The 12,164-nt window shown below is 55.1% G+C and overlaps 5 protein-coding genes across 5 annotated transcripts; 3 read left to right on the top strand and 2 right to left on the bottom strand.

Annotated features, from left to right (window-relative positions):
- The first annotated feature begins 2,274 nt into the window (after window positions 1-2,274).
- Window positions 2,275-3,170, top strand: LY79DRAFT_559328 (uncharacterized protein). The gene is made up of 2 exons (XM_060558250.1): window positions 2,275-2,649; window positions 2,758-3,170. Exons 1-2 carry the CDS (start codon window positions 2,393-2,395, stop codon window positions 3,029-3,031), a joined length of 531 nt encoding a protein of 176 aa, XP_060412192.1. The 5' UTR covers window positions 2,275-2,392; the 3' UTR covers window positions 3,032-3,170.
- Window positions 3,171-3,235: 65 nt separating this feature from the next.
- Window positions 3,236-3,641, bottom strand: LY79DRAFT_559327 (uncharacterized protein). The gene has a single exon (XM_060558249.1). The coding sequence runs from the start codon at window positions 3,467-3,469 to the stop codon at window positions 3,257-3,259; it is 213 nt and encodes a 70-aa protein (XP_060412191.1). The 5' UTR covers window positions 3,470-3,641; the 3' UTR covers window positions 3,236-3,256.
- A 2,574-nt stretch (window positions 3,642-6,215) lies between these two features.
- Window positions 6,216-6,852, top strand: LY79DRAFT_519414 (uncharacterized protein; the record flags this gene model as incomplete). Its single annotated transcript, XM_060555137.1, has 2 exons — window positions 6,216-6,289; window positions 6,579-6,852. The coding sequence occupies 2 exons, from the start codon at window positions 6,216-6,218 to the stop codon at window positions 6,850-6,852; spliced, it is 348 nt and encodes a 115-aa protein (XP_060412190.1).
- A 1,444-nt stretch (window positions 6,853-8,296) lies between these two features.
- Window positions 8,297-8,667, top strand: LY79DRAFT_275718 (uncharacterized protein). Its single transcript, XM_060552070.1, has one exon. It carries the CDS (start codon window positions 8,338-8,340, stop codon window positions 8,554-8,556), a length of 219 nt encoding a protein of 72 aa, XP_060412189.1. The 5' UTR covers window positions 8,297-8,337; the 3' UTR covers window positions 8,557-8,667.
- An 859-nt stretch (window positions 8,668-9,526) lies between these two features.
- On the bottom strand, window positions 9,527-11,951 carry LY79DRAFT_591681 (FAD binding domain-containing protein; the record flags this gene model as incomplete). Its single annotated transcript, XM_060561312.1, has 8 exons — window positions 9,527-10,222; window positions 10,277-10,557; window positions 10,613-10,686; window positions 10,742-10,955; window positions 11,008-11,042; window positions 11,099-11,606; window positions 11,667-11,746; window positions 11,800-11,951. 8 exons carry the CDS (start codon window positions 11,949-11,951, stop codon window positions 9,527-9,529), a joined length of 2,040 nt encoding a protein of 679 aa, XP_060412188.1.
- Window positions 11,952-12,164: the final 213 nt, after the last annotated feature.

Raw genomic sequence — 12,164 nt, 5'->3', positions numbered from 1 at the left:
TTTTGGACTTGCGAGGTGTCGATTTCTCGAGGTTCGGCTTCCCGCCGTGTCCCTTATCGGGCGAGGCCATTGCCTATCGGTCCATTCTCACTGTCCGTGTGGCAAGTTTCTTGCCGTCCGTTTTCATAGCTTCACCGGCTGAGCCCACACCCCCCCCCCCCCCCCCCCTTGCCCCCTCCCCATTTGTCGTCCGTGGCAGATTGATGTCGATGCAGGCTCGGAAAAAAAAAAAAAGCAACGATGCAAAGCGGACAACGGTAACTTTGTACCAAGGCGTGACAATCCCGACGGTAAACCTCCATCCTTGGATGCGCGCAGCACGCAGACCCTGCTGTAGATCCTCCCGTAGATCCTTCCTCCTGGGGGAGTCTTATTGGAGTGCGGTTCTGCTGAAGAGGATTTTACCAAATATGCAGGCTACAGCGAGTGGCATCACCTATCGGGACGAATAGCACCTGGCTATGGTCCTGGTTCCCTCGTCCCCCAAGACGCACATGTTCCCATGTAGCGACCTGGGTGCATGTGCGTAGGCAAATTGAGGCGGATTTCCTCCTCTAGCGGCACATGGTACGCCAGGCGATTGTGGCCGACACGACCCTCGGGCGCCGCAAGTTGAAGGGATGTTTGCCGGCTAAACTTTGCGGGGCGCGGTGGTGCCTACAACCGCACGGCGAGATCCGCTGGCCGCCGATGATGGATTGGTCGAATCGAAGACAGTGATAGGGACGCACAGCAACCCAGCCATCACTTGTATTCAGATCTATATTTGAGGCAGGATTTGATGTGTAGGAGACGGCCTAGTAGAGGGGACCCAATAACTGCAATCTTCACCCGTCGTCCCTAGAAGAGAGAAAAAGAGAAAGAGCCGGGATCCGTCTCCATCTCCGGTCGACTAGACTTTGCCTCCCCCCTCGTACATTTACACTGGTCTCCTTTGACGTGCAAAATAATAAAAATCTAAAACGTTCGTTTTGCCGGGGGGTTACGAGCGCGATCCCTACCGCGCTCTCCGTATACCGCCCCTGGCTGCGTTGACACGACCCCAGCAGCTTTCCATTCCGGAGCATGTTAGATGCACCAACGGGCGCACCCACTATGGCAAGCAGCGAGCAGAAGGATGCACATCTGGGGAGTTTTAGGAATTGCACACCCTCTCCCCCCCCGCCGCCGCCAAAGCGACCGTATAGTCAGCAGCTTCGCTGCATATCAGCTACTATACCCATGTCTCAGGATCGGCTGACGATGCGAAACAAGGTAGAAATCGGCTTTCGATGACATTGGTCACGTAATCAGGTAGCTTGCTCTAGGCGCGCTCGAGGTGAATGGGGGAATCCTCCAGAGCTGTAGGAAACTGCTGAAAACAAGCCACTTCCCCCGACACGAGTGATATAGAACGTACTTGCAGTCGGTCTCTAGCAGTGTCACTGGTGCCCTGGCATGCCAATGAGAGGGCCTCTGCTAATCGACGGCTTTCGGCGTTTGACATGATTCGCGTGTTCGGCGAGAACCAGCTGTTGGAAAGTGCGTGGATGAAGCAGCGTCAATTGTGTCGGATTTTACATAGACTCTGTAGGCATTGCTGCATGAACAGGGATACATTGCTGCATGAACAGGGATATTGGGTGAGCAGGATACCTAGTCGATGTTGATGATAACATCTAACGCCCAACAAGTCCATCTAGGTGGCACAAGGCGAAGCTTGGCATGGCGAACCACGCCTACCATTTTGGATCAATCGCCAACTCGGCAGACTTGTGTCCATCTACAGTACCAGCTCAAAAGTCTTGCAACAGCAATAAGAGTCACGTGATGCTTGTCTCACATAAACCAAGGCTAAACAATCCGGTTGTTATGATAATGTTGTGTAAATCCCTTATGATTATGGGTCACACGGTGGGATCCTAGTTGCTTGATTGGGTGTTCTTTTTGCTGTAACAAGACTTTTGAGCCGGTACTGTATGCTGGATGAGGACTGGTTTTTGGGAGAGCTCGGGGAACATTGCCGCTAGCAGGGGCTGTGCCGGTTTACAAGGCAAGGTGCACCGGCCGGCCTGCCGTCCGCGCCCCGGTCCACCCACTCAGAGGCGCTACACGTCGTGGCGCCCAAGAAAAAGTAACACCTCTACCACCGGCAGACACCCCACGCGACAGAGACTCAAGACAGGAAAGAATATACGGTAATCACCTCGGGCCCGCCAAAGAATCGGTCTCGATGTACCCTGATTGGATGGGACCCTCGTACCTCGCCAGTTTTGCACCTTTTCTCTTCCACAACCTCACCTCGTCCCCGCCTGATCAAGGAAAGCTACAAAAACGTACAGACAGGTATGGCCGTCGCAACCCTTCTTCTCATTTAACACATATAGACCGAGATGGCCCGCCAGCTACAACTATGTTTGTTTCTCTCTTTCCCACGGAGAAAAAGATAGCTTGCATGCATGCACGTCCCAGAACCCTTTTTCCAATTCCGAAGAAGCACACAGGCCGTCCACCCTTATCCCTCTCACTTGTCCTGTCACAGCGGCGTAGAAACATCCCTCCCCAGCCCAAACAACCGGGAAAGGTCGTTTCCTTTTCCCGGGCCTCTCCTCTCTGCCGTCGTCTCCCAAGCATGTCTTCCAACACTCCACAGCAGGGCTCGGTCAGCACGTATGTTTCTCAGATGAACCTCTCCCCATCTACCTCCTTGCCCTTTCATCTGCGGAGCTACGCTACTGAGTCGTGTCGTGCTATTGCTGATGATGCTCAACATCGCAGCAACTCTTCGGCTACAAAAACAGTAACCTCTAGTGAAGCCCGCGGCCAGAGAGACGCGCGCATTCAAACATTCCTCTCGGACCAGTCCCTTCGTCTTGTTCACGGGACCGTCACAACTCAACAGCGTTCGTCGTCGCTAGCGGCTGCTGCCGTTGCCGACATCGATCACCTCGGGCTAGGCTCCAGTGGCGCCGGCGCCGGCGGTGCTGTCGGGCAGCCCGTCGACGCCGTGCCTTTAGCCTTGCGCGGAACCGGATCACAGTTCGGGAATTAAGATACCTAGCGACACTGTCAAAACGTATCAAAAAGTCGGATATGATGAGAGCGCCACTGCCGTGGGTGGAGTGTTTCCAAAAAAGGAATAGCGTCTGCAAGGGTTCCAGACAGACACGCCCCCCATGGCACCTGCCGTTGTAGGTCCAGCAGCATCCCATCCCCACAAGCTCGGGAGTTCAACGCTGACGTTGTCTGAGCCGAGTTTCTTGGACAATTTTTTCATCTAGACCTGTATGTCAAGCTCTGTTCGTGCGCGCCCTCGAGAAACGCTCCCCGACACCTGTGGGCAACAGCCAAGAATGCAATTCCAGCTTGCCTGTTCCTGCATGGGCTCGTCGCGCCGCAATTGCCCCAAAGGTTTTTGTCGTGGGCCGGGCGCACAGTTGTCATGCGTGATGGCGTTGGCGTACGTGTACTCGGGTACTATGCAAATCATTCGCTTTCGTCGTTTTAACGCACATGGCAGTCAGTGCTGGGACCATGGATCCGGGTGGTGCGTTGATGGGTACCGTAATGGATGGTGTCAGGGGTGGCTGCAGGTTGGGAATGCCTTAGACCTGTCAGGTACGGGAGTCGGCGTGACGCTTTCAACAGGTCGGACCTTTCCCTCGGGCTCGCGTGGGGTCGGTTTGTATCCCTTTGTACGTTCCACAAACGACTTGTTCATCGCAATTTGCAAACAATCAGTCCTCGATGGAGACTTGGTTCTCGCTACACGACCCAGATTTCTCGGTGGGTTATCCTTGAGTAGATAGATCCATGACAGCGGGACCGCTATGACAGAATCCCACATGGTCAATGCACAGACTTTGGAGTCCGAGTGGCCCGGTCCCTGCTGTTCGTCTGAAGTCTATTTCAACCGCAACCATTCTTATTCCTTGTGTTTTTGAGCTCTTTAACGGTTCCCTAGTCGCCACGTTGAGTTGAGCACCACGATGGCCGCTTTTCTCCGCCAACGCCTGGCTTCCTTCCAGGCCGGCGGCAGCTGCCGAGGGCAAGAGGCCAGCTAGTCTACACTTGGTTAGCTCATAAGGCGACCAAGCGGCAGGCAGCCAGCATCACAGAAAACAGTGGGGCGAACCATGCGAACCCCCCCCCCCCCCCCTCCACTAGATTAGAAAGAGCATGAACAGTTGGGGGAGGGCAAAAGAAAAAAAGACTCTCCAAAACAGACGTTTCCGGACTGACAACAATGCCGTCAGACGGTGTGTAACCGACCAAGTAGCTACCACTGACTAATTAGCCCATGACGGATGGCCGGGAGAAACGCGACGCCCAATTGATGTGTGTGCTGGGCCGTTGGGACTCGTGCCAACCACAAGGCCCATGATATCAGCAATTGCTTCGAAGCCGACTACGCTAGTCGCTCGGCACCCCAAGTTACCCACCTAGCCTGTACGATTGCCAGACCAAATGGCCAGTCGCCCGTCTCGAGCGATGCGTTCGCGCGTGCATTTTATCCATCTGCGCCCGCGAGGTTTGCTTCAGATCGAACGCCAATACACTGAGTGGCATTCTGTTTCAAAAAAAGAAGCCTTCTCTCGTTTGGAACGTTGCGGTACCGCCCCTCTGGGTGTGGAGAAACTGAATTGTTGGAGAACGCTACAGAGGATCGCCATTTTTCGTATGAAGAGGGAGGAGGGGGGAGAAAGGATGCTGTGGGTGCAATTGGCTCGTTCCAAGCCACGCACAACTCTCCCTCTCTCCCTCCCTCTTTCTACAGAGCAAGAGAGTAGCGTGGCGTGTCATGCATCTTGCCAGCATCGCTGCAAATTTTTATATTTTTTTCTCGGCAGTCGATTGGCAGCTTCTGGTTAGGGCGTTTGGTTGGCGGCGGTATTGGTATAATGGCAAGTAAGCATTGTGGCTGAGGCAGCCCATGGCCAAGTAGCCGGACAGGGATAAGCAATGAATGAGATGAGTGAGGTGAGTTGTGCACCGGTTCGATTAGATGGCTGGGAAAACCGTGGAAAAAAAGAAAGATCCCGGGCGAGCGAGTGAAAGCAAGTGGAGGCAATACAGGGGCCAAGCACCATCCGCATAGCTCATCAACTTGGTTTTTTTTTTTTGGTTTTTTTGAGTGCCCATGCGAGGCAACAAACGAGAGTGAAACGAAAGCGTTAGGTAGGTACTAGGTCGGATAGACAGGGATTGTGATGGTAAGCGGTCGATCAGAAGTGGCCGCCACGGCCGCCGTGAGGGCGGCGGAAGCAGATGGGATCTAAGATTGGAACGTCGGTGAGGAGAAGATGGGCGTTTCACTTGGGCGATTAACCCTCATGCTCCGTCGTCGTTGAGAACCTGAGTATCGAGGCTGCCTGCCATCGTACTTTTTTTTCATGGGCCAGACGGCAGCTGGGGATGATCAGAACGGTAGGGAAAAGGATGGAGGGGCTTGTGTGTGGGCATGCGGGTGTACGTCCACCTGTGTATGGACGTGGGTATGGGGTATGCGCAGCATGCCAAAACGTTCCGGCCCAGGTGCTCTGAATGATGCAGAATGCCTGCACCTGCTGCTGCGCTGCGCTGCACTTCCGAATCATATTCACTTGGCAATCATCCGAGGGACAAGGACTATCCTGGGACCCCAGGATGAGCCTTACGACTGGACTAACCGCTAAAAGCTGGATCCCCACGCCCGCGACAAAAGGGTTTGCCGCGACCTCGTCCCAAAGCGAGATCGGCTGCCCGAGCTGTAGTCCCTGTCCGTCCCGTCTAACTCTAGGTACCTGACGAAAGAACTGTCACTCAAAGCCCCTCCACACTACAAACCAAGTACTCTCACTCCATTCTCCCCCCTTCTGCGCACACCGAAAGCCACAGCTCCCAGCTTCCGCCTCCCGCACCCACGAAGAAAAAAAGCGACCCCCTTCTCTCGCCGAGGAGCTTTCTTCTCCTTTGCATACTCCCCAGATCGTAAGTGTCCTTGGTCATGCACAAGAGTATTGTATTTATTTACTCCCACCATCCTACTTCACACCTTGCTTTGCTCCTCACTCAACCTACCTTTCCTGCCGCCCTGCTTCCCCAAACCCACCTGACTTTCCACTCTTGCCGCGAAGCTCTCCTCAAAACTATACACCATTCACCTCCCACAGACGACCAGAGCAACCAACCACACAGACACCTGAACGGGATCGTGGCTCTATTCCCTTAGCCTCTGCTATTCCCAAAACACCAGCATGGAAGCCTCTCCAAATCAGAACGGCAATGCCGACGCCGCCTCCAACGCTGCCGAGCAGGGCTCCGCCTACAGGTACGTGAGAAACACGGCCCATGAGACACCATCGCTCGCCTACGCGGGAGTCCGTCCATGAAGTCTGCTTCAAGGACGTGTCTTGGTAGCTCAGGCGTCTTGAGATGGCTACCCAGGCAGGGTGGCTATCGAAGAGGACGAGCTAAACAACCGCGAGTGCCGACAAGAATATGCCTGGCAAAAAGCTGAGCCCTCCTTGTCCGAACCCGCACTTCCACCCACACTCCTCCCTGTATCATATTGATTCGATCGTTTCGCTTTCGGTCCGACTGACGACGCTGATTGCTAGTGGTAACTCGGGGCCCAACACGGCCGAGCAAAACTCGGCGGAGAACCGCGCGCGCCTCGGCCAGTTCCTTTCGGACACAGCCCTACGGGGCCGCAGCAGCGATCATGCCGGCACTGCTGAGCACCAAGATGCTCGAACTCAGCGTGTGGTCGGCGCAGTCACTGCTATCGACCAGCTCCTTCCCAACGAAGGAGGCAACGAATCCACCAACGGCCAGGCCGCTGACAACTTGCTCATGGATCTTCAGGGCATCGGCAGGCAATTCGACGAGTAGTGGCATCGTTGTCCTGGATTCAGTCAGTCATTCAGCAAGCGACCGCAACACTTGTTGCGATGAATACCGCATTCTCAGCAATCAGTGGGGTGTTGGCGATCGGCTGGACCCGCCTCCGAGTTCGGGAATGTGTGTGATACGTCATCTCAGTATTCCCGCGGCATCAGCTAACGCATTCCCCTCACATGCAGCCATGTCAACAAGGCTTCTTGAACCGGCTGATATATGAAGTCCCGGACAAGCGGAGGCGCTTTGAAGAAGCGCCTGCATGTGATGAAGAGGAGGAAATGATAATGAGGCCTTTTCTTTGGGAAGTATCGATGAGTTTGCTGTTATCAATGATTATTTCGAGCATACACGCTAAGGCGTCGGAAGCGATTGAAAAAAGCGTCGTAAAAAAAAAGGCATTTCAGGTCGGTCGGTATCTGGCGATGTGGCTGGAGTTTCCTTGTTTTTTAATGTCTTTTCTTTTGTTTTGTTTTCTTTCCTGAGCTAGGTCGATTCGTTCGCATCGCAACTTCTGTGCTTGAGTTTGTCTATTCGCTGTGTGCATCGAGTATCGACTCAACTGTCATCGGAGCTTCGGCCCAGGCGCGGTCGGATGGTGGACGATGATGCTGAGGGAATATACGGTGACCACGTATATATAATGGAAGAGGAATGATGGAATGGAGAGAGTAGAGAGTTTCGTGTGCAGCACGAGATGTCCTTTGTTGATTAATCCCGGGGGCTGGGGCTTTGACTAATGACACGTAATCTAATCTCATATTCCGCATCCGGTATCAAGCCTAAGGTGATGAGAGCGACATCACGCCAAAATACGACAGAGAATAAGGGAAGGGTGATGGGAAAACAGGAGAAGAAGTAAAAAAATAAAAACGGGGGCCTGGGGAAAGTCATGGCATCTTAAGGTCTTGTGCAAATTGAAATTAGAAGCTTATCGTTTTGGCCAACAGGCCGGTGATGATCAAGTCCAATTAATTGAGGTACAAAAACAAAGCAAACGGCTGTGTGTGCACGCTCGTATCGTAAACCCTTCCAGATGGTCAACACGCTGGATAATCGTTCCACCTTCCCCGCCTCCTGTCGGCGATCAACGGAATCCCCCTCGGCCTAACTTCAAGCCGGCGTTGTCTAGAGACGGGGTTAGGTGCCTATCTAGGTAATGGGTGCACCACAGCGCGCGCTGCTACGTCCCGTGTGGACTCTTCGGCTGGAACTGGGAGGCCGGCGGCGTCTGCAGGGTACACGCCTCGCAGCGAGGAGAGTCCTCGTCGCGAAACCTGTACGTTGGATCAGATAGAGAACTCTGGGGGGAGAGAGAGAACTCTGGAGAGAGACAGAGAGGTGCTGCTCGTAAATACCCCGATGGACGGACAATCTGACAGTTGTCGGCGAATCGTTCTACACATATACATCCCCCCCCCCCCCCCCCCCCCCCGCGGCACATCCTCGCTACGACAACAACAAACACCGCCGTCGCCGATGCAAAGCTGCAATCAAATCGTGCCTATGCTCTTCCGTATCGACAACATTAACCCCAAAGTAAAACGGGCTCGCAACATGTTACATGCAGCCAGCGGCTGTCTTGACGCGAGCCCCACGTATCCAAGACGACGTCGAAATGCCGTCGTCGTGCCTATAGTGTTGCTCAACCAGCCCCTCCCCCCCCGACTCGTACGTCGTTCTCATACGACAGAATGAGCAGCAGCTCGCATTTCTCGACGTCTCGGTGAATGATGGCCCGGGGGTGATTGCTGGCTCGATGTCAGGCCTCGACAGTCCGACACTTATACCGCACTGGACGAGCAGGCCTTTCGAGGCCGTCGGCGGTTAATTCTTCGGTGCTAACCCCCCGTTGACTGGTCGCGATATCCACCGCAGCCATGGGCGTGTGTTCGAGTTTCCATGCCTGACACTATTTGATGGCTCTACTGTGTGGGATGGTCTCCCATGACCGGGGGGGGGGATCCTTGGTGATCTCTAGCCGGGTTTGCCCTGGACATGACAGTCTCTCAGGTCACCACCGGTGCGTTGCAGCAGAGGAGACCCCTGCCCCGGGATATTCCACTTGGGATGAAGCCGAGCGCGCCGCCCCCAAACGGTGCACACCTTGTGCAAGGGAGTTAGTTCAACGGCCCGGCTCGCTTCTGTGTATGCGTGAAGACGGAACGATACACGAAGCAATGGCGTTGGACATCGGATTTTTTGGATTTTTGGATTTTTTCCCCCTTTTCCTTATGATGAACGACGCATAACGTTGTTGTAATTAGACGGGGTTATTGCTGTATAGAGTCGACGGTTTCATTTTTCCTCTGCACTTTTCCACTTCCCCTTCTCGGGTTTGAAGATTTCATCTTATCATCTCGCAGGAAGAGGGGTTGGTTGTCTTCTGGCCAATGACTGGGCTGCCCCTCTCCATTGGATCTGGTCAACCTGTTTCCACCCGTGTGTGTGTGTGTACCTCGATGGGCTCCTCTGCTTACGCTCATTATTTTCCCTGAAAAGACACACGTATACCTCAACAATCCATGATCTTTAGCAAAGGTAGATTGCATCGACTGAATCGCATTCTATCAGACGCTTTGAATACAATACACCAAACGTCGGCGATCGGATCTTTCTCTTATTGAAGTAAATCGTTTTGTCTATCCGAGGAGCGAGGCAATCCTCATCAGCCCTGGAAGACGCCGTCAAGCCATTTCTGGATCTGCTCCTGGCCGCCATGGTCCACCGAGGTGACGAGTCCGACATACCCATCCGGACGTAGCCCAACGACGGCCCCCCTGACCCGGTCGATGCCGTACTTCTCATACGCCTTCTGGGGCTCCTCGTACATCGTCTCCCCGTCCACGAAGATCTTGTCGTAGTCCCAGCCGAGCTTGCTGTCGAACGGGTGGTACGCCTCGTGCACGTCCTTCAGCACGTCGACCTCGTCCCGCGGCGCCGTGTGCACGAGCAGAACGTCCACGATGGACGGGTCCGCGTCCGTCTTGAACTTCATCGACCCGCCATGCGGGTCCGACGCGGGCGAAAGGCCGATTGTAGGCAGCCCAGGCAGGTATGACGACAGCCATGCGCCGAGGGCGTTGACGCTTTCGCGCTGGCCCCCCCGTGAGATGTCGCCGCCGAAGACAACGAGGCGGAAGCGCCCGTCGGAGGGCATCTTGTGGTGCAGTTCCCACAGGCGGGCGTCGGACTGGCTGATGACCTTGTGCGACGGGAAGCGCTGGCCGAGCTTGCAGTTCGCGGCGAGGGACGGCGTGCTCTCCGCGGCGCTCTTCCTCAGTCCGGGGTCCTGGTCGGTTTCTTCGGCCTCTTTGGCGACGAAGACGGTGGGCTGGTAGTCCACACCGACGCCGCTCGTGAACTGCTTGCGTGTCAGCTATCTCGCGTGTATTCATCGGGACGAAATTGCGCATACCATCCGGCTCTTGTGGAACGCCTGCTGCAGCTCGTCGTCGGTGACGCCCGTCTCGTTTTGGATGTCCTTGGCAGGGCGGCCCGTGAACAGCTTGGAGAATTTGCCATCGAACGCGATGAGATCCTTGGCGATCTTCTTGCGCTCGAGCTCGTACGTCGCGAGGGTGTGGCGGGGGATGATGTTTTTGCAGGCCAGGCCGATCTTCCAGCCGAGGTTGTAGCTGTCCTGCATCGAAACGTTCATGCCCTGGCCCGCCTTGGGGGAGTGCGTGTGTACGGCATCTGAGGGTGGCCGGTGAGCTGCTGCCTTCAGGGTTGGGAAAATGGGGCTACTTACCTCCCGCGAGGAAGACGCGGTTGAGCTTGCTGAAGTTGTCACCCGTCCTCTGACCGATCTGGTATGCCGTCCACCTATGTCGCTGTCAGCAGTCGACCCCCGTGGCCTGGTGGTGAGACTTGAGCTCACCAATCGCAGTAGTGATATTCGAGCTTGTATGGGCTGAAGATCTTCTGTGCGGACTTGAAGATGAAGTCCGGGGTGATTTGGGATCTGTCGAGGCGGCCGCCGCCGGCCGTGACCTCCTTGAGCTGGATGTAGAGACGGACGATTCTGTTCTCGCGCGGGATGACCATGACTGCGCCCGAAGTGCTGTTGATTATGGTCCGGAACCGGATATCGGCTATTGATTCGTCAGCTGGATGCATTGCGTCGCCTGGAGTTTTCACACTCACGAAAGTCTGTGATGGGAACGATGTCCATCACGCCCCTAGATCGCGTCCGTCAGCTTCGACCTTCCCGACGTTTCGTCTCGCCAATACGCACCAAATAGCATCCGTCGTCTCGCCCTTCATCTCAAACCCCTCACCAAGCGTCTTCCTCGTCCATGAGTGCGCCCCATCGCACCCGACGACATACTTCGCCCTCACAATCTCGTCCCTTGCCTCCCGCCCCTTGGAGCGGTCCAGCATTTCACCCACGTCGTCGTCTGCGAGGTTGCTCCTAAAGAGGCCGTCGTTCAGGTTGCTCAGCATCTGCGTCGGCGTCGCCTCCTCCTCAGTCAGATGTCTCAGCGTCACCGTCACGGGGTGCGCGTCCGGGTCATCGGCCTTGCTCTCGTCAATCTCGAGTGACGTGGGGATCACCATGCGCTCAACGTGCAGGGCGTCCGCGGCGGAGGCGTAGGAGGCGCGGATGGCTTCGAGGAAAAACTGCTCGATGCGGCCCTGGTGGAGCACAGACTCGGTGAAGCGAGAGAGGCCGGGGATGGTGTTTGCGACGTGAGCGCTGCGCGCAATTTTTCCGCTCTCGTCTGGGTTCCAAAAGGAAACCTCTGCAGCAGTGTGAGTTGGTTGAGTGTATGTTTGTTTTTTTCAAACATGGCTTGACCGACCTAGCATGCGGTTTGCTTCTTTCCATACGCGCTCTCCGACGCCAAAGCTGTCTAGGATCTCAAGAGTCCTTACTTGGAAGCTGCATACTATGTAAGAATTCGAGTTTCATGGTGAATGACGAGAGCTACTCACCCGTCTGCCTGTCCTGAGTAGATCTTGGAGGTCCTCTTGTCCACGATGCGCGTCTTGACACCAAGTCTAGATAACCACAACGCGAGCATCAGCCCTGCTGGGCCGGCGCCGATGATGAGAACATCGACTTCGCTGTCGGGAAGAGCCGTCATATTCAGGGTATCTGTCAAACGAAGAAACGAGTGAAGTTGGGAAGCGGGAATATTCCAAGGCGTTGATGAGAGGTTAAGCTGGCAAAAAATAATTTTTTTATAACCTCATTCCAACTTCGAAGCATTCATGCCACCAACGGATTTATCCCACGATCGGCAAGTCCTCGGAATACCGCTGCACCGGGGAGTTTGGCATAGTCAGCAGTGAACTGC

Source organism: Colletotrichum navitas, assembly GCF_030913465.1.
Source record: "Colletotrichum navitas strain CBS 125086 chromosome Unknown LY79scaffold_47, whole genome shotgun sequence".
In the NCBI taxonomy this organism is placed as follows: domain Eukaryota; kingdom Fungi; phylum Ascomycota; class Sordariomycetes; order Glomerellales; family Glomerellaceae; genus Colletotrichum; species Colletotrichum navitas.
The sequence above is the reverse complement of the archived record's forward strand: the minus strand, read 5'-3'. Positions and strand labels throughout refer to the sequence as shown.